The sequence below is a fragment of the Rhinoderma darwinii genome, chromosome 4 (assembly GCF_050947455.1).
Source record: "Rhinoderma darwinii isolate aRhiDar2 chromosome 4, aRhiDar2.hap1, whole genome shotgun sequence".
Taxonomy (NCBI): Eukaryota; Metazoa; Chordata; class Amphibia; order Anura; family Rhinodermatidae; genus Rhinoderma; species Rhinoderma darwinii.
The window spans coordinates 312,422,621-312,450,209 of record NC_134690.1 but is presented as its reverse complement, the minus strand read 5'-3'; the positions used below and the strand labels follow the sequence as shown (position 1 = coordinate 312,450,209).

At 39.6% G+C, this 27,589-nt stretch overlaps 1 protein-coding gene across 1 annotated transcript in view; it reads right to left on the bottom strand.

The window, feature by feature from the left end:
* Window positions 1–27,589, bottom strand: part of WDR27 (WD repeat domain 27) — a 755,361-nt gene that overhangs the window by 483,387 nt on the left and 244,385 nt on the right. The window contains exons 15-17 of the mRNA XM_075862730.1: window positions 21,298–21,369; window positions 17,887–17,993; window positions 16,185–16,274 (exon numbers count right to left, since the gene is read on the bottom strand). Coding sequence (XP_075718845.1) covers window positions 16,185–16,274; window positions 17,887–17,993; window positions 21,298–21,369 — 269 coding nt within the window. The remainder of the gene's footprint in view (window positions 1–16,184; window positions 16,275–17,886; window positions 17,994–21,297; window positions 21,370–27,589) is intronic.

The window sequence follows — 27,589 nt, the reverse complement described above, 5'->3', positions numbered from 1 at the left end:
TTCAAAATAGTTACACTAACTGGCAAATGCAAGAAGTCTAGCAAATAAAATGAATGAACTGGAGGTTCTACAGAAAGACATAGATTACAATGTAGAGAGCATAACAGAAAACTGTCTGGATGAGAGCCATGACTGGGTAAGGCTACATGGTGTTTAAAAGGGATAGGGCTTGTCGGTTTGGAAAATCCTGCTTAAGACCGGTGCTGAATAAAGACATTGGGGTAGGCTGTGAGTGTGGAGTCTTCATGGGTAAATATCTATACAGTGGGCAATAACGGTAAATTGCTAATTATAAGTCACCGAACATAGCGGAACAGGCTGAGAATGAAATGAAGCAACAAATAAAAGAGGCAGCAAATAATAATGGGGTTCTTATTATGAGGGATTTTACGAACTTGACAATAATTAGGACATAAAAGGCGCTGGTTGTGCTAAAAGCTGTAAGTATTTATCCACAATTAAGACAATTATTTCACTCAGTAGGTGGATAACCCATCCAGAGGAGATGCTCTGCTAGATCTGGTCTTGCCTAATAGACCAGATACAATATCAGCTGGGGAGGTTCGGGCCCACTTGGACAACAGTGACCATAAGATAGTAAACTTTTAAATAATATTCAATAAAACAACATAAAAGAGAGCTACACTTGGAATTAAAAAAAATAAAAATGCAATCAACAGTGGGAAGCACAAAGGGTAAGGCCACACGATGCGGTCACGATGCGTTTATGTTGCGTTTTAAAACCGCAGGAAGTCATTTTTCAATAGAAGTCAATGGTGAAATGTTTGTTATGGACAGACTGCTACTATTATGTTACAATGTGTCCTTTGTGCAGTTAAATGCATCTTCATAATGTCTGACTGCATGCAGTTAACCCTTTCACGACCAAGGACGAAAATGCACGTCCTGGTCGGCTGCTAGTTCCCGCACCAGGACGTGCATTTTCGTCCGCATTTCAAACTGTCACTCTGTGTAAACACAGAGTGACAGACCCGCGCTGACAGCTGTCCTAGACAGCTGACATATCAGTCTCGCCGGACAGCGGACCATCGCCGCTGCTTTCGGCAGTTAACCCCTTAAGTGCGGCGACGGATTGCCGTCGCCGAATTTAAGTGGTTTGAAGCACATCGGCAGCCCCCACGAAGTGATCGTGGGGGCTACCGATGCTTGTCACGGCAATCGGAGGTCAGATAATGACCTCCGGGTTGCCATGTACGGAAGCCTCGGAGGAACAGCCTCCGGCCGTTCCTCCTCTGCTTCCTGTCAGTGTGACAGTCACGTCACAATGACAGTTAGAGTACATCACACTACGTGTGTAGTGTAATGTACTCTAGCAGCGATCAAAGCTGCAAGTCTAAGTGTCCCCTAGTGGGACAAGTAAAAAAAGTAATAAAAATGTTTTAAAAAAAGTGTAAAAATAAAAGTTATAAGTTCTATAAACACAAAATGCTTTTTTACCTATAATAAGACTTTTATTATAGAAAAAAAATGAACACGTTAAAAAAGTACACATATTTGGTATCACCGCGTTCGTAACGACCCCAACTATAAAACTGTAATGTTATTTTCCCTGCACGATGAACACCCCCAAAAAAAACAATAAAAAACGACGACAGAATCACAATGTTTTTGGTCACCACCGCTCCCTAAATAAAGAATAAAAAGTGATCAAAAAGTCGCATGTACCCGAAAATAGTACCAATAAAAACTTCTATCTGTCCCGCAAAAAAACAAGCCCTTACACAGCTTTTTTGACTAAAAAATAAAAAAATTATGTCTCTCAGAATATGGTGACAGAAATTTTTTTTGTTTATAAATAAGTCATTTTATTGTGCAAACGCTAAAAAAAAGGACCAAACCTATATACATCTGGTATCGCCGTAATCGTACCGACCCGCAGAATAAAGTAAAAATGTAATTTATAGCGTACGGTGAGCGCCGCAAAAAGGAAACCTAAACAACGGTGTCAGAATTCCTGTTTTTTGCTCAGGATTGCAAAAAAATGGAACAAAAAGTGATAAAAAAAAAAAATCGCATGTACCCCAAAATGGTACCAATGAAAACGACAGATTGTCCCGCAACAAATAAGCCCTCACAGGGCTCCGGTGGTGAAAAAATAAAAAAGTTCTGGCTTTCAGAATAGGGCGATGCAAAATGTTCCAAAAGCGGATAAGATCGGGGGCCATTTATCAGTGCGACACCAGTCACATATCTATGAATTATTATTTATTTACCCCATTATTATACCCTCTTATTATACCCTGATGTACCCCGCACAGATTACATATGCCCCCCACATTATAAACTGAAATACCAGCGAAACCCAAAACAGAAAAACTACCAAGCAAAATCTGCGCTCCAAAAGCAAAATGGCGTCCCTCCCTTCTGAGCCCTGCAGCGTGCCCAAGCAGCAGTTTGCGCCCACACATATGGCGTCGCCATACCCGAGAGAACGTTTTATGAGGTATTTGTCTTCTGTGGCACAAACTGGGCACAACATATTATGCACTAAAATGGCATATCAGTGGAAAATTGCAATTTTCACTTTGAACCATCTGCTGCGCATTAACCCCTTTGCGCACTATGACTTAATTGCCCGTCATGGTGCGGCGGTTGATGTATGGAGCCGGCTCACATGCTGAGCCCGCTCTATAAGCTGTGGGTGTCAGCTGTGTATTACAGCAGGCCCCCTCGGTACTAACGGACAGGAACAGCAATCGCTCTGTTACAGAAGCCTGTAAGAATAACAATATACTGCACTACATTAGTAGTGCAGTATATTGTACCAGTGATCCAATGATCGCTGGATCAAGTCCCCTAAGGGGATTGATTAATAAAATGTGTAGAAGAATTATAGTTATTAGTAGTGAGAATTTTTTTTTTTAAAGTTAAAAAAACAAAACACCTTTTCGCATTTTTCTTCTAAAGTAATGTCAAAAAATGAACAAAATTGGTATCGCTACGTCCGTAAAAGTCCGAACTATTACAATATACCATTATTTAATTTGCACAGTGCACACCTTAAAAAAATGTAATAATTGAAACCGCCAAAATCGCACTTTTTTTTTTTTTGTCACCTTCGCTCTAAAAAAAAAATGTAATACAACTTTTGAATCACTTTTTATGTACCAAAAAATGGTACCAATAAAAACTGCAGCTCCTCCCGCAAGAAATAAGCCCTCACACCACTCTATTGATGGAAAAATAAAAAAGTTATGGCTCTTGGAAAGCGGGGAGGGAAAATCTAAAATAAGAAAGCAAAAACTGGATCAGTCCTGAAAGGGTTAATTCATTTCTAATGAAAAAACGTATGACCACATGTGGGGTATTTCCGTACTCGGGAAAAATTGCTTTATAAAAAATTGTTGTTTTTTTCCTCCTTTATCCCTTGTGAAAATGAGAAAATTCAACATTTTAGTGTAAAAAATGTTGATATGAATTTTCGCGCCCTAATTCTAAGAAATTCTGCAAAAGACCCGTGGGGTGTAAATGCTCACTATACCCCTAGAAAAATTCCTTGAAGGTTTTTCCAAAATGGGGTCACTTTTGGGGGGTTTCCACTGTTTTGGTCCCTCCAGTGCATTGAAAATGCGACATGGCACCGAAAACCATTCCAGCAAAATCATAAATCCAAATGGCGCTCCTTCCCTTCTGAGCTCTGCTGTGGGTCCAAACAGCAGTTTATTACCACATATGGGGTATTGTCGTAATCGGGAGACATTGCTTTACAAATGTTGGCGTGCATTTTCTTCGTTATTCCTTGTAAATAATAAAAATTTCTATGTTGTTTCAGAAGAAAAGTACATTTGAATTTTTACAGACTAATTCCAATATATTTAGCGAAAAACCTGTGTGGTCAAAATGCTAACTATACCCCTAGATAAATACCTTAAGGGGTCTAGTTTTCTAAATGGGGAAGTTTATGGGGAGTTTCTATCGTTCTGGCAGCTCAAAGCATCTCAAAATGTACAGTGGGGCCTAAAACATTTTCAAGCAAAATATGAGTCCTGAAAGCCTCCGGGTGCTCCCTTCTTTGGGGCCCTGCCGTGTGTCCAAACAACGCATTAGGGCCACAATGTGGGTATTTTTGAAAACAGGAGAAAGAGGGTGATAGATTTTGGGGTGTGTTTCTTCATTTTCATGTTCGCTTTACAAAGAAATCGGTCTTCAAACAAATACTTTTATGAAAAAAGTTAAATTATTATTTTTTTCACCTGATATGCATTACATTTAGCAAAGAACTGTGGGGTCAAAATAATTACTATACACCTAAATAATTACGTTATGGGGTCTAGTTTTCGAAATGGGGTAGTTTATGGGGAGTTTCTATCGTTCTGGCAGCTCAAAGCCTCTCTAAATGTACAGTGGGGAATAAAACATTTTCAAGCAAAATATGAGTCCTGAAAGCCTCCGGGTGCTCCCTTCCTTTTGGGCCCTGCCGTGTGTCCAGGCAGCGCATTAGGGCCACAATGTGGGTATTTTTGAAAACAGGAGAAACAGGGTGATAGATTTTGTGGTGTGTTTCTTCATTCTCATGTTCGCTTTACAAAGAAATCGGTCTTCAAACTGATACTTTTATGAAAAAAGTGAAATAATTTTTTTTTACACCTGTTATGCATTAAATTTAGCAAAAAACTGTGAGGTCAAAATACTTACTATACCCCTAAATAAATACCTTATGGGGTCTAGTTTTCTAAATGGGGTCGTTTATGGGGAGTTTCTATCGTTCTGGCAGCTCAAAGCCTCTCCAAATGTACAGTGGGGCCTAAAACATTTTCAAGCAAAATATGAGTCCTGAAAGCCTCCGGGTGCTCCCTCCCTTTCGGGCCCTGTCGTGTGTCCAAGCAATGCATTAGGGTCACAATGGGGGCATTTTTGAAAACAGGAGAAACAGGGTGATATATTTTGGGGTGTGTTTCTTCATTCTCATGGTCACTTTACACAGAAATCGGTCTTCAAAGTGATACTTTTATGAAAAAAGTGAAATTATATTTTTTTACGCCTGCTTTGCATGAACTCTTACAAAAAAACGGTGGGGTCAAAATACTTACAACACCCCTTAATAAATACCTTAAGGGTTGTAGTTTTCAAAATGGGGTCACTTGTGGGGGTTTCCACCATTCTGACACCTATGAGCCTCTGAAAACCTGGCTTGGTGCAGGAAAACAAAATGTACTTCAAAATGTATAAAATGATGACTAAATTTGTAAGTCTTCCAAATTGCTCAAAAAAAAAAATTTCTTTTCAAAAGTGCTGCCAAAATAGAGTAAAGAGATGGAAATATATATTAAATTAAAAAAATTGTACTGTATATATGTACATATGTGACATATTGCAGTTAAAAATAGGGAAAAATGATCATTTTTACAAAATTTCTTCAATTTCTCTATTTTTTAATTAATTTCCGCAAATTGTATCAGTCTTCTTTTACCACTAAAATAAAGTACAACATGTGACGAAAAAACAATGTCAGAATTACTTGGATATTCAAAACTTTCACAGAGTTATTCTCTGATAAAGTCAGACATACCAGATTTGACAAATCTGGCTTGGTCATTAAGGTACAAACATGCCCGGTCATTAAGGAGTTAATGACCGCGCTGCCAATGTTGTTGCTGAACTTCTTGCATTTTTGCTAATAGTTCTGCAATACATTGTAATGAACTATAAACAGGAAGCACATAACAAACTTCAACATGGGTGAAAACTATGTCCTTCAATTATTTCCTTTAAGAATGCAATACAACTGCAGCATTACAGAGACAAAAAACGCATGCGGTTTTTAACTGCAACAAAACTGCGTCAACGACGTACCGTGTGGCCTTACCCTTAGTCTTGTAGACTGGGATCATGTACTTGTAAATAGGGATACAGCAACTAAATGGGGAGTTTTAAAATATATTGCATGAATCGCCTAGTAAGTTACCAACTGGTAACAAAATGTTAAGAAATAAAAAGGAGACCAATATAGCTGAATAGGGGGAAGTTCTAAATATAATAAGAGAAAAACAAAGGCCATTTAAAATATTGATGGCTGAGGGCTAAGAAAAAGCATTCCACACTTACAATGATCTCAATAGGAAATGTAAAAAATCAAATCAAGTTGCTAATGACATAAAAAAAATCCCCAAATGCTTTTATAAATACAGAGAAGAAAAAACTGATAATATCAGCCCTTTAAAAAGCTGATCATTAAAATAAAATTGTAGATCACAAACGCAGGGCTGAAATAAGGAGCAGCCAGTGCCAAATATTTAGGGGGACAGCAATAAAGGTTCTCCGCATTATACTACATACTTAACACAAGATGAAGTATAGTTACATCTGAGCAAATTAAATTGTTACGGAATTACTAGTTGAGAAATTCCCCACAGTACAAGTTATGGAATTGCTCTGTAAGCGATTCCCCAAAGGCAGCTGGAGACCATCAGGATAAAGCGTGGAGATAATCCGCTACCTCAAGTCCGTCACTACTCTGATCAGCAGAGTCTAAGGCTACTCTATGGTCTTCACCAGAACCCACCCAAAGGCAGGTTGGGTTTGGCTGCATAAAACCCAGGTTGCATTAACAGAATACAGTGTTGAATAGGATGTGCAATGCAGGCAGTACCAGAACGGAAACCAGACAGACAGAGGGTAAACAGCAAACAGAGTATACAGCCAGGAGAGACTGTAAGTCCAAATCAGAAAGCAGAGGAATACCAAGAGTTGCAGAGGTCCAAACCAGCCGAGAGCAGAATGTCGAAATCACTGAGCAAAAGGGTTAATCTAAAGACAAAGCCAAGGTCCAGTTCCAATAATTCAAATAGTCAGGTGATACAGGGTGTAGCCAGGAGCTTGATCATATACTTGCATACACAAAGAAATTCACAAGCAACAATGAAAGAACTGACCAGACTTAAATACTCCACCCAAGAATCTGATAGGAAGAAGACAGAAAATTAGATTGGCTCTGCAACTCAAACCAGAGCCACCCAGAAGCTAGGCTAGTAGTCATGACAATCTTAAAGAGACGGACGTTTCCTAACATAAATATTGTTAACACCCTTGGCCCAGACGGCATTAATTGAGCTCAGTTATTGATAGACCGTTACATCTCAGCTTCTTAGACTCTCTTGTAACAGGGTCAGTGCCACAGGATAGGTGGATGACTGATGTTGTTATTTAAGGGTAAGGGTATGTTCACACGACAGTGCAAAAAAACGTCTGAAAATACGGAGCTGTTTCCAAGGGAAAACAGCCCCTAATTTTCAGACGTTTTTTGAGCAACTTGTGTTTTTCGCTGTGTTTTTTACGGCCGTTTTTGGAGCTGTTTTCATTGGAGTCTATGAGAAAACTGCTCCAAAAACGTCCCAAGAAGTGTCCTGCACTTCTTTTGACGAGGCTGTAATTTTACGCGCCGTCTTTTGACAGCGACGTGTAAAATGACAGGTCGTCGGCACAGTACATCGTAAAGCCCATTGAAAACAATGGGCAGATATTTGCCGACGTATTGCAGACGTTTTTTCAGACGTAAATCGAGGCGTAAAACGCCTCCATTAGGTCTGAAAATAGGTCGTGTGAACCCAGCCTAATAAGGTGGAACAGAGTATCTACCATCCTGTAAGTCTGACATCTGTCATGTGTCTAATAGGTCTAAGGGATGAACTGCAAAATTACATAGCAGTAAATAATCTAATAATTTATAACCAGGCTGGATTCATAAAAGCAGGTCGTGCCTAAACAACATGCTCAGTTTCTATGAGAAGATCAGTGCAAATCTGAGTGTTGGTAATCCATCTGATGTGGTTCATCTATATTTTTGTTTGATTCATTTGATACTGTACCACAAAACAGCCTTGTACTGAAACTACAGAGGTAGGGACTAGGGGACAATGTACACTGTCCCCTAATCCCTGCCTCTGTATAAATGTAGGTAAAGAATTGGCTGCAGGACAAAAAACAAAGAGTTGTTATAAATGGCACATACTCAAAATGGGATAAAATAGGCAGTGGGGTACCACAAGCATCTGTGTTAGTGCCATTCTCTTTATCTCTTTATTAATGTCATTATGGGTAGAACTGAAAGTAAAGTATCAGCTTTTGCTGATGATACAAAACTTTGTAAGATACTCAAAACTCAGTTTGGTTGTAAAATATTACATAAATACCATAATAATCTGGCAGCATGGGTAAAACATGGCAGATGAATTATAATGTTGATAATGTAAAGTCATGCACCTTTGCCAGAGTAATAGTTTTACTGCATACACATTAAATAGTATTTGGATAAAATTGGGGATAACAGAACAAAAGAAGGACCTAGGTATTCTGGTTGCAAGTAAGCTAAGCAGCAGTATTTAATGTCAAGCAGCGGCTGCAAAAGCAAATAAGATTTTAGGATGTATAAAAAGAGAGATAAAAACATATAGTCTCAATGCAATATTGCCCCACTATAAATCCCTTGTCAGACCACATCTCAAATATGGAATTCAGTTTTGTGCTCCACTTTGTAAAAGAAGCGCTTGAGAGCGTTTAAAGACGGGAAACTACATTATAAAATGAAATAGGAGGTCCCTCTCATAATGAGTGGCGTGAAAAATTGGGCTTGTTCAGCTTGGAAAAAAGAGGCGATGTTATTAACATGTAACGTGTGTGTGTGGTCAATTCATTCCAAGAACTGTACAAAGGACCAGTGGACATTCTTTATGTGTGGAGGAAAGGCAATTCAGATATCAATAAAGCAAAGCATCTTTACAGTTACGGTAGCTAAACATTTGCCGTACCCCAAGAAGTAGTAATGGCAGAAACCATGACAGCATTAAAAAAAAATGCTAGATGCTTATCTAATGACGAATTGCATTGAGAATTATAACAAATTTAGCACTGAATAATGTATATTTGATCTAAGAAACATTGAGCTTGATGAACTTGTCTTTTTTTCAACCAATGTCACAAAAAAGCTACCCATAACATGATTCCCATCTATAACTCTGTATACAAATGTCCAAATACTGCCCAAAACTCTACCTTTAACAAGTAATCTTCTTGTTATGCCCATGGCCGTGGGCCGTCAGGCTCACTCACCTCCTGACGGTCGCAGCCATGGATCTCACTTCTGCTTACCTTGGCCTGGTCCCGTAGGGTGTGCACGCACGCTCGTGCCCGCTCTTAAAGGGCCAGTACGCGCACCTGAGTTAAAAGTCAAAATTAGCGGGGGGTGTGGCTCTCAGTGCGTGAGGTCGACATGTGAGGTCTGAGCTCCTGCTGAACGGCATACTAAGCAGCACCACCCGGCTCGTTAGCCTTACAGATCTTGCAGATCTCTGCATTGCTTTAGCCCTTTTCCTGCTATCAGACGACCAGAGGGAGAGAGGGGGAGAGAGACAGCATGGTGAGAGGTCGGAAAAGAAAGAGCCCTCTGAAGCTCACAAGCTTCTTTCCAGCTTCAGACTCACTCCAAGATGACGCTGAGACCCCAGGACAGGAAGATAAATCACCTTTTCAAAGGTACCGGAGGACTGTACAAGCAGAGGGGGATCCCCTCTTACCTGAAGCCTTATTGGACCCGGCTCGGAGTCCGACTTTGGGCCCCCTGCACGTCCAGGATTGTTGGCTTAGACGAAGTGTGGGACTGCTGCTGCTGCTGCTGCTGCTGCTACTGCTGTCGCACATGGTCGCTCATGTGTTCAGGTATCCTCTGTCTCTGTCTCTGCTTTGCCTATAACTATGGGGGATGATAATTCAAGCTCTCCCTCCCCATTACAGTATAATACAAACCCTGGTTCAGATGATCTTGTCACTGTAGCCACTATGAAAAATGTATTGGCAGATCTGCATAAATCACTGCACACTGATCTATTTAAAGCTATGGGGAATCTTCAAACTGAGGTCACTTCAATAGGAGAATGGACTTCCCATATAGAGTATAAAATGTCTGAGCTTACTACAGCCCATAATGATCTTGTGGATGCATCTACTGCTATGGAAAAGAAACTTGAATTTGTTAAAGCAAAACTTGCTGATATCGAGGATCGTTCCAGGAGGAACAACCTGAGGTTCAGAGGTATTTCTGAGCAAATTAAGGCAGATCAGTTGGTAGAATTTATGGTGGATTTCTTTAAAAATTTACTACCGCTTGCCTCTCCCACTGATTTAACCATTGATAGAGCTCATCGCTTACCAAAGCCTAAAAGTTTGCCTGACACAGTTCCGAGGGACGTCATAGTACGTATTCACTTTTTCCATATTAAAGAAAAGTTGGTGGAAGCATCACGCTCTGAACCTATCCTGCCTGCAAAATTCCATCTGATTTCTATATTTGCGGATCTATCTGCAGCCACCTTGGCTAAGAGGAGAGCGTTTGTTCACAGTACTAAGATTCTACGAGATCAAGGTATATCGTACAAATGGGGATTTCCGGTTAAACTTGTCATTTCAAAAAATGGAACAAAAATTGTGGCTACATCTCCAAGGGATGCTGAGCGTCTATGTCAAGAATGGGGGTTAATGAGCAGCCCCGGATCTTCTCCTAAAAGAACTGGGTCGGCTCTTTTTACTTTACCTAAGGAGTGGGAGACTGTAGATCGTAATGTCAAGATGACTCCTTAAACCAATGTTGCTTATTCTGAATCATTCTGATCATATTTGTAGATGTCTGTACGGAAAAGGGTGTTTCAGCTCATCTATTTTTTTTTTTTAGATCTGTATAAATCTGTATAAAGGCACGAAGCTAAAAGCCGTGAATGCCATATTATATATTTTTTCTTTCCAAGTATGTTATACTTGGACCCCGCTTTAGAACGTAACCCTATATGTAGGGACTCTTGGTGTGGGAAAGCCAAGAACCCCGTTTATTATTTATTTTTTCTCTTATTTTGTTATTATTTTTTTATTCATTTTTTCTCTGTTATGTTGTAGTATGTGGTCCTTCTGTTCATGGATAATATTCTATCTTATTTCTGGGAAATGTGTAAACATTGTATGCGAAATTAGAACTGGGTCTGCTGTGGAGATTTCTCCTTTAAGAGCTAGGTGCTTAATAAGGGGTAAACAACCCTTCTTTGTTAGGAATGCTTTTCAAAATTGTTTCACATAATGTTAAGGGGTTAAATTCCCCATTTAAACGTTCAAAATTATGGTCTGAGGCCTCACTTTCTCAAGCGGATGTGTTATGTATTCAAGAAACACACCTTAATAAAGAAGACGCCTGCAGACTTAAATATAAAAAATTTCCACATATATTTTCAGCACCAGCGGTAGGCAAGAAATGTGGGGTCTCTATAGTAATAAGGGACTCGGTTGCATTTCATTTGCAAAATGAAATTGTGGCTGAAAATGGTCGTTACGTTTTGTTAAATTGTCTTCGGAACAATATGCAGTACACTATCCTATTGGTATATGCCCCTAATTGTAAACAAGACAGGTTTCTGCGAAAGATGATTAAATTAGCAAATCAATACAAAAAGGGCTCAATGATATTAGTGGGTGACTTTAATTTGACATTATGGCCTACTATGGATTCAACATCTACTGTAAAATGTAAGGAACCTACGTCGGCTTTTTCTTTATTACACAAACATGGCCTTTTTGACATTTGGAGAGTGCATCACTATAGTGACCGTGACTACACCTTTTTTTTGAATCCTCATAAAATATACACGAGGATTGACTTTTTTCTCATAAATAGGGATCTTTTAGACCATATCCACTCTGTCTCGATAGGATGTTTAGATTGGTCCGACCATGCCCCAATATCACTGTCTATACAAGAGCAGTTTACTCGGCCGCAGGACTCTGTATGGAGACTAAATAATTTTGTCCTCAGTCATCCTAAATATGCCTCTCAATCTAGATCTCAGTTAGAAGAATACTTCCTTTATAATGATAATGGTCAAGTCAAAGATACTACTGTGTGGTGTGCCCATAAGGCAACTATTAGAGGCCACTTTATCAAAATAGCCTCACATATTAAAAAATCTACAAAAAATACTGAAAGTCAGCTACTTCTTAGGCTAAGCATTTTACATAGATTAAATAAAAATTCTTACTCAGTAGCACAGGCAGCCGAAATTTCAGAGCTTACTCATCAATTACATGAGCTGAATATTTATAAATATGACTTGGCCTTACGAAAATTAAAAATGACATTCTATTCGAGTGGTAATACAGCTGGGGCATTATTGGCTAGGCAACTTAAAACAAGGGATGTAAAATCTCGAATCCCCTTTATGTATAATGCGGGAAAAAACCGTATAATGGATCCCAGGGGGATAGCTAACACTTTGGCAGAGTATTATGAATCACTTTAGAATTTAAGAAATGACCCTCTTACTGTGCAGCCTCAACTAGATAATATGAAGAGTTTTTTTAGCTCAAATAGATCTCCCTTCTATTTCTCAGACCCAATTACAAAGCCTCTCTATACCTATAACGGAGGGAGAGATTCTTAAAGCTATAATGTCACTTAAAGCCCATAAATCCCCTGGGCCTGATGGGCTAACTGGTGAATATTTTAAACTTTATAAAACGATCTTAGCCCCCTATATGGTTAAAACTTTTAATGAGGCAATTAAAAATGAAGCATTTCCCTCTGAAATGTTAAAGGCCCTTGTGGTCCCCATACCTAAGCCGGGTAAACCCTCGGACGTCCCCTCTAATTTTCGACCTATTTCTTTGCTAAATACAGATCTAAAAATCTATGCAAAGATTTTGTCCTGTAGACTGGCAGATATTCTTCCCCAGCTGATCAGTTCTGATCAAGTGGGATTTGTAAAAGGGAGACAAACAGTGGATAGTACCAGACGGTTTATAAATATTATTTCTGAGGTTGAGGTTAGGTGGATGCCTTCTCTGCTTCTTACCATGGATGCGGAGAAGGCATTCGATCGGGTTCATTGGGGGTACTTAAGGGAGGTATTGGGGAAGTTTGGGATCCGAAATTATTCTTTTTTATCTGCCATTATGGCCATGTATACCTCTCCCTCGACTCAGGTTTATAGCACAGGCGCGTTATCAAGTCCCTTTTTTATAACCAATGGTACAAGACAGGGATGCCCTTTATCGCCCATGATATTTACATTGGTGATGGAGCCCTTTGCTGCGGCGGTCAAAATATCATCCCGTATTAGAGGAGTCTCCATAGGACACACTGAACATCGCATAGGTCTCTTTGCGGATGACGTTATATTGTGTTTGTCCTCTCCTGGAGACACTTTGCCTTATATACTCCAACTCATCCAGTAATTTGGGGAGATCAGTTATTATAAAATCAATACATCAAAATCTTTAATTTTAAACATGGGCATTCCAAAATATACACAGTTGCAATTACAAAAGGAGTTTCCCTTTAAATGGGCTGAAGGAACAATTCCTTATTTAGCGATTTCTCTTACCTACCCATGTGGTAAGTTGATGTCGGTTAACTATAACACTTTACTGCAGGTATCCTACTCTAGATTTCCTTTATCCTGGATGGGCCGTATTGCAGCCTCTAAAATGCTACTTCTCCCAAAAGTGTTATATTACTTTCGAAACCTCCCAATCCCAATTCCCAAATCTATTCTAAGACGTATTCAAATGGTGTTTACAAGATTCATTTGGAATGGGAAGAAGCCAAGGGTTGCAGCAAAAATACTGCATTTGTCTGTAGCTAAAGGAGGTCTGGGATATCCGAATATTGTTGCTTACTATAATGCGGCTATTCTGGACCAATTAAAACATTGGTGGTTATATGATAAAAATAAGCGCTGGGTGGAGTTAGAAACGCATATATTACACAGTTCAGACTTAAAGGATGTGTTGGGCTCTGTGAGGATGGGGGAACGCATATTGGGTAAATTATCCCCTACAATTAAAGAATCTATTCAGATTTGGAAGGGTGTGTCTGATAATGCCTCTATTCTTCCTCTTAGACGTAGTATGGCTTCCTTAGCTATGGTGCAACGTTGTATACCTAATTCAAATTTTTCAGAATGGACTACTAAAGGTATTAGTTCATTGGAATTATTATACGATAACAATTTATTGTTACCCTATTCTATAATCTCTTCTAAATATGATCTAAACCCTAAGGATTTTTATAAATATTTTCAGTTGAGACATTTTCTTTCCACTGTTAAGTTTACAGTCAATGCCCCCACTTCTAATTATGAAAAATATTTTTATAACCCTAAGTTGATAACAAAAGGAATATCTAAAGCCTATGAGGCAATTCATCAGGATGAATCTTCTTTGCCTACCCTTAATTTTATACAAAAATGGGAATTGGAGTTGGGAGGTACATATAGTATTGAACAGTGGGAGGCGGCTTTTAAAATCTGCTCTAAGTCTTCCCACTGTGTAAATCATCTAGAAGCCTCTCGAAAATTGCTTTATAGATGTAACATGACTCCATACCGCATATCCAAAATGTTTCCTATGGTGTCCTATATCTGTTGGCGATGCAACGCTTCTGTTCGCTCATTATTACATATTTGGTGGAGTTGTGATGTCATCGCTCCGTTTTGGGTAGAGATACAACGAATGTTAACCAGCATAATCGGTTTTCTGGTTCCTTGGGGACCAGAAGTAGCACTGCTTTCTTTGAAATTAGAGGATATAGGCATTGGGAATAGTACGGTCATGGTACATGTGCTAACTGTAGCGAGAACAAGTATTGCTCAGAGATGGAAAAGCTCTTCTATTCCGTCTAAGGTAGAAATCTTGCACAAGGTTCAGTATAATTGTATTATGGAACATTTAATTTCCACAAGACTACATAAGACACAGGAATTTGTTTACAAATGGTCTAAATGGCTTGCTTTTAATGGCTCACAGCTTCCTTTATAGAAAGACCTCCTAAAAGTGTATTAGGGTCCTTATGTATATTTTAAATCCTAGAGCAGGGACTTTATGTTTGTCTGAATGTTTTTGTTTTTTTGTTGGTTTTTTTTGGTGTTTTTTTTTTACATTGGAAAGGTGTAAAATAGTAAAAATTAAACTTATGGAAGTTCAACTCTGGTTACATTATTAATTAACGACACTATGATTATCTTATTATGTGCCCAGTATGTTTCTAATACATGTATGTGTATACTGACTATTAGATTAACTTTAAATCTTTATGCTTTTTGCGATCTCATAAATTTGTAAAAAAAACATTTCAATATTTCCAATGTTAATGTCTTGTTTATTTTTGTATAACTTTTAAAAACCTTTAATAAAAATTGTGTTAAAAGTCAAAATTAGCCCATGTGCACCCTGGACTATAAGAGGGGCCCAGCCCCTTCCTGCCTTGCCTGAGCGTTGTTGTCTTACTTAAGTTTGTCTAAGCAAATGGTCTCCTAGTACTTCCCAGTTCCCAGTGTTTCCCCTTCCTGCTACCTGTAACCTGTATCCCGTGCTATCCTGGTCAAGTGCCATGTTGAGCTGATTTCATGCTGTGCTGTATACCACGCCTGGTGCCTGCCTGCTGCCTAGTCCCAACCGAGCCTGTCTTACTACTGTTCGAGCTACCAGAGGTACACTATACGAACTATAGACTGTGACCTGTGTCCTGTTGGCCAGCTGCCATATCGTGAAGGCGGTACGGCCCTGTGGGTCCACGTACCCAATGTGACACTTCTCTACTTTTTTCTCATTACCTCCCTATATTCCCACCTCCAAAAAACCTCTTGTGCTTCTCCCTTTTACTGATCCTTCACTGATTCACTTACCCTACAAAGATCCAGCAGTCTTCTACTGCTCAAAACTCAACTATTCAGACAAGTAGACAATATATTTTGCAATAACCTTTTCTTGAGTGCCATCTCAGTCAATATACAGGTTGCCACTACCTCCGTCTTGTCTCTATACCCGATCCTTCCAGACTGTAAGCTTGTTGGCAGGGCCATATCTGATCTGTATAATAATATTAATAGTAAAGTCTAAGAACTATTATTTTTCTTATTTAACCAGGAACTGTGAGACTATGGAACTGCTGTATGCCTTATGTAATGTAAAATCTAGCAATGGAGATCCTTATTAGAGACGCATATTTGTACATTACTTACGTTAGACTTCTTCACTAGTGGCTGGGTGCATAAGAGGACTACTGTTCCTATAGAAGTAAAAGTTTTGGGTGCACTGAGGTTTCACAGTCAAGTATATGTTTGACATACCCTGTCTGATCATGTATTATTTTATGAGGGCAGTATATAACATACACTTAATTGCTGTGTAAATACCTGTAAAAACAGCTGGCTCCCCGATGAAAGTAGAACTAAACACCAATAAAGAATTGTCAGCTAATCCACACGCAAGTTTCATTCCATCTCCTTAGCAAAACATAAATAAAAGATGTTAGAAGCATACCTCTGACACAGCCGTATGATGCAAATAAAACTGTACATCACTATTACTGTCCTGGAGCCATTCACACATGTAATTTTGTGAAGCCTTTCTACGGCTCAGACACCTTCCCGGAACTATACGAGAAGGTGTCCGTGAGCAATAGAAATGAACAGCCCCGTACTTTTATCCGAAATTACAGTCCGTAATTGCGGATCAAAATTACGGCCGTGTGCATGGGGCCTTAGGAGTTTATCATGATCCTTGATCTTTGTTCACAGTAAATACTATTCATCTAAATAAGAAGCTTAGAAGAATGTCACTTCTAATTTGTATTTAACATGAATTTTAGATGTTCCATTCAATGAAAAAAAAATGGTTGCATGGCTTCTTTTACACTATATAGAGCATTTTGGGACAAGAGACTGGTATGTGTATAACATATGGGCATAATTTTACAACTTGGTTATGAGAAAGTCGAGACAAGAGATGAACAGGATGTCTTGATATATACAGTGTACACAGTAAAGACTTTTTGCACATAATCTCATGTTCAGTTTTTCTTATCCTCAGCTGAACCCATCATAGGCCATATTTTTTTTTTTAAATACATGGAAAAAATGGCACTTTAGGGACAGCGGTTGAATGTTTAAATATTTGAGGTGTACAGACAATAAAATATGTTAACAAAAGGCACAAATATGGAAGTTTCAATGAAGAAATGGCAATAAGGAAATTGAAAACATAGACAGGAATTTGTTTAGATGATTGCTATGTTGGCCTAGAATGGTGGATAGAGCTTAAGAAAATACCAATACACATACCTCAGTTCATTTATGTAGCCACTTCAAGATTATAATGGCAGCAGTACAATTTTAGAGTTATGAAATGGCAAAAAAAAATGACTGTTAAAACTAGTATGGCTATTATATATGAGCCCTCCGTCACAGATACAGACCAGAAAGCAGAACACAATACAGTTAGGGTATGTGCACACGACAACGCCCATTACGTCTGAAATTACGGAGCTGTTTTCAGGAGAAAACAGCTCCTGAATTTCAGACGTTATTGCATGTACTCGCATTTTTCGCTGCGTCTTTTACGGACGCAATTGGAGCTGTTCTTCATTGGAGTCAATGAAAAACGGCTCCAATTCTGTCCCAAGAAGTGTCCTGCACTTCTTTGACGCGGCCGTAATTTTACGCGTCGTCTTTTGACAGCGACGCGTAAAATGACAGCTCGTCTGCACAGAACATCGTAAGACCCATTGCAAGCAATGGGCAGATGTTTGCCGACGTATTGGAGCCGTCTTTTCAGGCGTAATTTGAGGCCTAAAACGCCTCCATTACGTCTGAAAAAAGGTCGTGTGAACATACCCTTATAGTACAGATTATGTTTCCCTTTGGCCAAATCCAGGAATGGATATTAAAAGGAGGCGAAGTAAAGATACATACTATTCCTATTTTTTAGATCTAGTCCATGGTTTAGCTAAAGAATAAAAAATACTATGCATGAAAAACTGCACTACAGCTGCACTGTGTAAACACATACACATGCATCATTGCAGAACAATGTAATTCATAAGAGTGTAATTCATACCAGAATACTGAATGTCACAGGCAGATGTTGGCATGTTAGACAGCGTTATCTGTTTATGAAAAGTGCAGGGTACTTGTAAATCCAGTGGATACTCTTTTCTGGTGCCACTAAAAATGAGAGAGAATAAATCATATTTGCCAAGCCATTTAAGATTTAGATAAGTTATCAACTATTTAAAATGCTAAAACAATTTTCTGACCTAATGAAGCAGGTGAAGCTTACACAGCTCTACTCAAAGTGTTATTAAAGGGAATCTGCCACCATGTTTATGCTGTCCTCTCTGTGGGCAGGATGAAGTAGTGACAGAAATACTGATATCAGTGCTGAGTCTATTATATGTGCGTTTGATGTATTTTTTGTGAAAATTACACTTTATTAGTTGTAGCACTCGCATCGTGCTGTGAGCTAGGAGTTCTTGGAATTCATGAACTGCAGGCTCCCCCAGCCCACTCGCCACTGATTTACGGCTGTCTCCATATGCACAGCAATATTTAATAATAGCTGGATTATATAGGACAGAGACATGTTACAAAAGTAATCATATTGCTAAGTTGAAATGACAGGTCAACCTGAGTTTCTGACATTTCTTTAATAACTAGGCATTATTATGTGTGTCCAATAAGTAATGTACTAAAGGTTCAAGAAACACTGAGAGTGTTGCTCCTCCATGATGGATAGAATTTTCCTATTGGAAACTCTGTGTTGCCAAATTCTGGATGCTTGAAAATTGGTGGTTAATGCTTCCTTATCATTTAAAAAAGAAATATACAGTGCCCACCAAAAGTTACGGAACACCCTCATAACTTTTGAACAGCTTGCGGTAGAGGGCTGAAATTTGGTGGGATTTAATGGAGTCATAAAATCTAGCATTTAATGCAACAAAAAAAAACACCCCAGGGGGCGGTGGGGTGGGCGAGCGCAGCAAAATCTTAAATGGCACAGGGGGTCGAGTGGGGGCTCATTTTTTCCGGAACTATTGGTGGGCACTGTATATATATATAAAAATATATCTGAATATACATTCACAGTCGTGTCACATTATTATGCCCACCTCCTACTTTCTACATCGGCAGCGCGTAGCCTATGAAGGAGTGATGTGTTGTGGGCTGGCTTAGTGGGTATATATGGTGTGCAATAGGCTGTCTCTGAACACATATCAATCTTTGTTGCCATGGGTAAAAGGGGCGATTTATCAGAGATGTAAAAAGGGATAATTATTGACTTTCGGGCCAAAGGTGGCAGTATTTCTCAAACAGCGCAGTTTGTGAACGCTTCGTGTGCTACTGTGGTGAAAGTGTATCATGTTACAGTGTTGAGGCTTCTTTTTCAAGACTTCTGCAATTTGTCCTGGCATGATGGATATCAGCTTCTGGGCCACATCTGATGGCAACCCATTCTTGCCTAATCAGTGCTTGGAGTTTATCACAATTTCTGTGTTTTTGTTTGTCCACCCGCATTTTGAGGACTGACAACAGGTTCTTAATGGGATTAAGATCTGGGGAGTTTCCTGGCCATGGACCCAAAATTTCAATGTTTTTTTCACGAGCTACTTAGTTATGACTTTTGCCTTGTGACATGGTGCTCTATCATGCTGAAAAAAGCATTGTTCATCACCAAATTGCTCCTGGATCGTTGGGGGAAGTTGCTCTTGGCGGATGTTTAGATACCATTCTTTATTAATGGAAGTGTTCTTAGGCAAGATTGTGAGTGGGCCCACTCCCTTGGATGAAAAGCAATCCCACACATGAATGGTCAGGATGCATGACTGTTCGCATAACGGAGGACTCATCGTAACGCTCACCTTTACTTCTCCGAACAATCTTTCTTCCAGATGTTCCAAACAGTCTAAAGGGGACTTCATCAAAGAAACTTTACCCCAGTCCTCTATAGTCCAATCCCTGCACTTCCTGCAGAATGTCAGTCTGTCCTTGATGTTTTTCTTGGAGATAAGTGTCTTCTTTACTGCACTTCTTAACACCAGGCAAGCCTCCAAAAGCCTTAGCCTCACTGTACGTGCAGATGCACTGACACCTGCCTGCTGTTATTCCAGAGAAAGCTCTGCACTGGTGATGAACCGATCCAGTAGCTAAATCCTCTTTAGGTGACAGTTCTGGAACTTGCTGGACTTTCTTGGGTGCCCTGAAGCCTTCTTCACAGAAATTGAACCTCTCTCCTTGATGTTCTTGAATCTTGATGATCCGATAAATGGTTGATTTAGGGGCAATCTTACAAGCAGCAATGTCCTTGCCTGTGAAGTCCTTTTGATGCAAAGCAATGATGACTGCACATGTTTTCTCGGAGGTAACCATGGTTAACAGAAGAAGACAATGATTTCAAGCACCATCCCCCTTCTAAAGCAACCAGTCTGCTCTTATAATTCAATCAGCGTTACAGAGTGATATCAACTGCCTGGACCTTGTTAACACTTTCTCCTGAGCTAATGAGAAGATCAGTGAAATTATGTTAGTAGGTCATTTTGTGGCAGCAATAAAATCCAGTGAAAATGGGGTTTTCGTGAATAAGTTAATTTTAATAGCAAGGAATGACTGCAATTAATTGCAATACATCTGATCACTCTTCATAACAATCTAGAGTTAATGCAAATTGACACTATAAAAACTGAAGCAGCAAACTGTGAAAACCAAAATTTATTTTGTCTCAAAACTTTTGGCCAGGACTATATATATGTTATATTTAGTTATATCTAACATGAGTAGGTATATTGGTTTATTATCATGTCGACTCCCAAAGGGGCCGCAATTCATGCTTGGAAGTGTGGGAACGGAAGTGTATACTGGACTGACAAATTTCCATATCAGTGACACGCTTACCACTATGGAGAGAACAGAAAATAGTGGGGCAGCTGAAACAGGGGGAATAGGAGGTGAAAAAGTATTCTGAAAGGACTAGAATGCATGTGGAATGTCATAACTTCCTCATATGAGGAGAATGACGATTTTGAACTTTTTAAAGAAAACCCAGGTACGCTTTAAGGAGATAAAAAAGAAACATAGATTTCCATAGAGTACCACAGCCTCAAGAAAGCAAGATACAGACAGTATACCGCATCCTACTGAGAAAGTGCTTACCTGGGGGAAAGGAGGGTTGTGTGTTGGGCAGACTAAAACATACTTATTGCATACGACTGCTGCTGCTCTCTTTAGGTTCCGATATGGCTGAAGGGCAAGCCTGTGATACATAGAACTTCCCAGGAATTTGTAAACCACTACATGGTGTAAGGGAACTTGATATAAAGAAACAGTCCTTCAGTTTCTTTATATCAAATTCTTTCACACCAAGCAATGCTTTATAGAGTCCCTGCAAGCATTTTCAGTATACTTATTTTCTATATGTGTTTGAGATCTGAAAACCATCAGTGGTGGCAATACCATCAAAACCAAGGTTATTTACCTTGAGATCTCTTTCTTTACTTTTGAAAGTTGACTCGTCTTTATATTTGTTTTTGGAGAAAACATCTTCATTCTGCAAAAAAGCTAATTCCATTAAAGTAGAATAAGATCACCAATAAAATTCACCCAAAGAAGAACAGCAGGCTGGTGATGTGGAGGTTATGTGAATACAGCAATACTGAAATTCAGCAGTGTTAAGAGTAATTGATATAATTTTCTGATGTTTGGAAATATTTTTTGCTTCTTGTTCAACTAAAATCACAAGAATATTTCTTTAATGTTTTTTGTTTTGCAATGAAAGAAGTTAAACAAAGAACCAAATGAGGGAGAAGGGGGCTATATGGTATCCCATACTTATACATCTGTAACAGTGCACCAGACACCTACCTGCCATTGTGTGTGACATCCCTCGCTGCTCCTTGCAGCCACTCTGCTTCCCCCAGTGGCATGCTGCAGGCACCAAATAAGAGCGAACCAAATAAGGACTCTTTGGGAGTATCCCTGACTATTTAGACCTGCCCTGTGTCACCTGATCCGTGACAAAGCAGCAAGGTTTCAAGGTGTGATAATCGTTTGCTATATATGGATTAACCTGGACTGTTATTTGATTTAGCTTTCTGTTCAATGCATGTCCTGACCGAGGATTTGTACAACCACCTTACAATTTTGTACTGCCCATCAGAATACCATCTTGAACTCTGCCTACCCTGACCTCGGATTTGTACATCCACCTAACAATTTTGTACCTCTTATCAGAATACCATCTGCAAGCCATCACCGGTCGCAGTTGGACACTACTGCGGGGACGTGATTTCATGATTCCTTGCACTGTGTCCATACCCACATTAAAGACGTTTAAAGGTGAAAAACGCGAAATCCCTTAGAATTGTTGTACTTTTGTGCATTGAGCTACTTAGAAAAAAATTATAATTAGGTAGGGGTCTTTCCCCTTACGGTTTGGCCAGATGGGACAACTCCTTTAAGAGAAGTAAGAGAAGACATTTAAATATTTTGTTTGCATAGGTTGCATTGCCAGATAGATTTTGAGGTTAGCAATACCTCTTTTATGACAAAATGGCAACACGTTCTGCTAGCATTATGTATCATATCATAAAAAAGTAATTTGTCTTGATTGTATTATTAAATCATTCAATAACGGTTTAGTTATGAAAAAAAAAAACCGCTCCACAATACTTCAACTGGCTTTAAAGGCTACGTGCACACGTTGCTAATATTGCAGGTAAAATCCGCCCCATATGCTTTTTTTTATGCGTTTTTACGTACGGATTTTGCATTTTGATGCACAAACAGATGCGGATTTAATGCATAGTTTTTTTTTAAACTTGTCAGATAGAATTCTGAGATGGAAATGCAAGATAAATTAAAATTCTGTGGATTTTAAAATCCACACAGCAGGTCAATATGCGTTTGGAAAAATTCTGCAACATATAGACGAGATTACTTGGAATCTCATTTACTTTGCTGGTACTGTATTAAGCTGTGCATTTGCCACAGGCAAATTTGCATGTACTGTAATATGCATCGTGTGCACGTGGCCTTAACCCCTTCCCGACATTTGCCGTATGGGTACGCCATGGAGAGCTAATGCTTCCCGCAATTTGCCGTATCCATACGCCAAATGCATGCCACCGGCTCAGAAGCTGAGCCAGTGCCATCATCGCCGGATCTCAGCGGTATCTGACAGCTGACATCTAGCTGTAATGGCGGGGACCTAAAAAAGCTTCGATCCCTGCCGTTAACCCCTTCACTACAGCGTTCAAACGCGGTCGATAAATTTAAGGTGTTTGCAGCTCATCGGAACCCCAGCAATGAAATTGCTGGGGTTCCGGTGGCTGCAATGGCAACCGGAGGCCTAATACTGGCCTCCCGGTCTGCCTAGCATGGAAGCCGGTAAAGATCTGGCCGGCGGCGGAGCCTGATCGGCTTCCGTAGCCGCCGGCAAGATGGCGCCGGCTCAGGAGCTGATCCGGCGTCATCAGCGGTGGAAGTCAGCTGTACTGTACAGCTGACATCCACCTGTAACGGCAGGAACCGGAGCTAGCTCCGATCCCTGCCATTAACCCCTTCGATGCAGCAATCGAAAGCGATTGCTGCATCTTAGCGGTTGCTAGCAGATCACCAGCCCTGACAGGCAATCAGGACTGGCGACTGCTGCTATGGCAACAGGAGATACAATGGCCTCTTGCTCTGCCATTACGGAAGCCAATTAGGCCCTGCCGGGAGGCGAAGCCTGATTGGCTTGCTGTCAGTGAATAACTGACAGATCTACCACATTGCACTACGTAGGTAGTGCAATGTATTAGAAAAAAATAAATCTGACAGTTGGACCTTCAAGTCCCCTAGTGGGACTTGAGAAAAAGTGTAAAAAAAAAGTATAAAAAAGTGTAAAAAAAAAATACAAGTTTGAAAACATAATAAAAGTTTCAAGTAATAAAATAAAACACAATCGCCCTTTTTCTCTTATCAAGTCTTTTATTATTGAAAAAAATAATAAACCACACGTATTTGGTATCGCCGCGACAGTAACAACCTGAGGTATCAAAATATTATATTATTTATTGCACGCGGTGAACAGCGTAAAAAAGAAAAGTAAAAAACTATACCAGATTTTCTGTTTTTTGGTCACTTTGCCCTACAAATATTGGAATAAAAAGTGATCAAAAAGTCGCACGTATCCAAAAATGGTACCTATAAAAACTATAGCTCGTCTCGCAAAAAACAAGCCCTCATACAGCTCCGTCGACAAAAAAGTTAAAAAGTTATGGTTATCACAACTTGGCGACAGAAAAAATACATTCTTTTTACAAAAGTAATTTTATTGTGCAAAAAGTTGTAAAATATAAAAAAGTGCTATAAAATATATATCGCCGGAATCGTACTGACCGCAGAATAAAGTTAACAAGTAATTTATAAAGCGTGGCGAACGCTGTATAACAAAAACTAAAAAAACTATGCCAGAATTGCGTTTTTTTGGTTACCTGGCCTCCCAAAAAATAGGATAAAAGGTGATAAAAAATTTGCATGTTCCCCAAAAGGGTACCAATAATAACTACAGCTCGTCCTGCAAAATAAAAGCCCTCATACCACTACGTCTCTGAAAAAATAAAATTAGTTATGGCTCCAATAAGTCAGGAAATAAAAAATATGCAGTTGTGCAGCCCGAGGGGAACATTTCTTCTGTTTCAAAAGACGATTTATCAAGGACCTAAAATTAGGGAACCAGGAAGGCTAGGGCCCAAACATATCTGCTGGAAGCTACGGTGCCCATATTACACTAGGACAACACTTTCCCAGCAAAATTCCCCAAACTGCAAAGGTGCGGAGTGTGGACCAAAAGGGGCATAAGAAAGGACGCCATATATCAGTGCGACACTGGCCTGTGCAGAAAGGATTGCTTAACAGCGTAACACACATCCATGGATTATTTTATTGTTTTTTCACCCCATTATTATACCACCTGACTATGCCCCTGATGTACTCTGCCCAGCTTACATGTACCCCCACATTATAAATGGAAACACCAGCAATAATCAAGCAAATTTACTACCAAGCAAAATCCGCTCTTCAAAAGCCAAATGGCGCTCCCTCCACTCTGAACCCTACAGTGTGCCCAAACAGCAGTTTCCTTGCACATATATGGCATAGTCATACCCGGGAGAACACTTTTAACAATTTTTGGGGTGTGTGTCTCCAGTGGCACAAGCTGGGCATGACATATTTGCCACTGAAATGGCATATCTAGGGAAAAATATAAATTTTTAATTTGCACCATCCGCAGCGCATTCATTTATGAAAAAGACCTGTGGGGTGAAAATGCTCACTACAACCCTTAATAAATGTCTTGAGGGGTGTAGTTTACAAATGGGGTCACTTCTCAGGGGTTTCTTTTTATTATTTCACATCTGAGCCTCGGCAATTGTGAACCAATACTTTGTAAATCGCCAAATTAGGTCTCAATTTCACATGGTACTCTCTCACTCCTGAGCCTGGTCGGATGTCCAGGCAAAAGAATAGGGCCACATGTAGGGTGTTTCTAAAACCGGGAAACACCGCATAATAATTAGAGAGCTGTCTTGTTATGGTGGCACAAGCTGGGCACCACATATTGGCATATCTTTGGAAAAAAATCCCATTTTCACTCTGCAACATCGAGTGCACACTGATTTCTACAAAACACCTGCAGAGTTAACATGCTTACTACACCCCTAGGTAAATGCATTGAGGGGTGTAGTTTCCAAAATGGGGACATTTCTGGGGGATTTCCACTGTTTTGGTCCCACAGGCGCCCAGAAACCAATCCAGCAAAATCTGTACTCCAAATGGTGCTCCTACCCTTCTGAGCCCTGCCGTGTACCAAAACAGCAGTTTATGACCACATATGGGGTATTGCCGTACTCGGGAGTAATTGCTTTACAAATGTTGGGTTCTTTTTTTTCCTTTATTTGTTGAGAAAATAAAAAAATTTGCGCTAAAGCTACGTCTTATTGAAGTAAAAGGATTGTTTTTATTTTCACTGCCCAATTCTAATAAATTCTATGAAACATCTGTGGGGTCAAAATGCTTACTGCACCCCTAGATGAATTCCTCAAGGGGTGTAGTTTCCTAAATGGAGTTACTTTTTGGGCGTTTTCATTGTTTTGTCCCCTCAAGGGCTTTGCAAATGTGACATGGCCTCCACAAACCATTCCTGCTAAATGTGATCACCAAAAGCCAAATAGCACTCTTTCCCTTCTGAGCCCTGCCTTGTCGAAATGAGAAAAAATTACCTAAACCTAAATTTTCTTGGAAAAAATTTAGATTGTAATTTTCAGGGTCTACTTCCAATAATTTCTGCAAAAAACCTGTGGGGTCAAAACGCTCACTATACCCCTAATTTCCTCAATGGGTGTAGTTTCCAAAATGGGGTCACTTGTGGGGGGTTTCCACTGTTTTATCCCCTAAGGGGCTTTGTAAATGTGACATGGCCTCCGCAACCCATTCCTGCTGAATTTGAACTCCAAAAGCCAAATGGCGCTCCACCCCTTCTAAGCCCTGCCGTGTGTCCAAACAGCCGTTTATGACCACATGTGGGGTATTGTCTTACTCGGGAGAAATTGCTTTACAAATTTTACAGTGCTTTTTCTCCTTTAGTCCTTGTCGAAATGAGAAAAAATTACCTAAACCTACATTTTCTTTGAAAAAATTTAGATTGTCATTTTCAGGGTCTATTTCCACTAATTTCTGCAAAAAACCTGTGGGGTCAAAACGCTCACTATACCCCTAGATAATTTCCTCACTGGGTGTAGTTTCCAAAATGGGGTCACTTGTGGGGGGTTTCCACTGTTTTATCCCCTCAGGGGCTTTGCAAATTTTACATGGCCTCCGCAAACCATTCCTACTAAATTTGAGCTCCAAAAGCCAAATAGCGCTCTTTCCCTTCTAAGCCCTGCCGTGTGTCCAAACAGCCGTTTATGACCACATGTGGGGTATTGTTTTACTCGGAAGAAATTGCTTTACCAATTTTGCGGTGCTTTTTCTTCTTTAGTCCTTGTGGAAATGAGAAAAAAATTGCTAAACCTAAATTTTCTTTGAAAAAATTTAGATTTTAATTTTCACGGCCTATTTCCAATAATTTTTGTAAAAAATCTGTGCGGTCAAAATGCTCAATATACCCCTAGATAATTTCCTTGAGATGTGTAGTTTCCCAAATGGGGTCACTTTTGGGTGATTTCCACTGTTTTGGCACCGCAAGAGTCCTTTGAAATTTTCTTGAAAATGTGAGAAATTGCTACTAAAGTTCAAAGCCTTGTAACGTCCTAGAAAAATAAAAGGATGTTCAAAAAACAATGCCAATCTATAGTAGACATATGGGGGATGTTAGTTAGCAACAATGTTGTGTGTTATAACTGCCTGTCTTACAAGCAGATACATTTAAATTGAGAAAAATTATAATTTTTGCAATTTTTCGCAAAATTTTGGTGTTTTTCACAATTCAATATTGAACTTATCGAGCAAATTTTGCCAGTAACATAAAGTCCAATGTGTCACGAGAAAATCTCAGAATCGCTTGGATAGGTAAAAGCTTTCCGAAGTTATTACCACATAAATTGAATGTCAGATTTGAAAAATGAGGTTCTGTCAGGAAGGTCAAAAGTGCCCAAAGAGGAAAGGGGTTAATGTTGCTTTAATGGCCGCAAACCGCCGCCGCTCTCCGTCAGCGGTCCTCCTTAGAGACACCAGCTTGCACAGCCATCCTGTCCTGGACTGTGTGTTAGGGTGCGCGCGCGCGCACA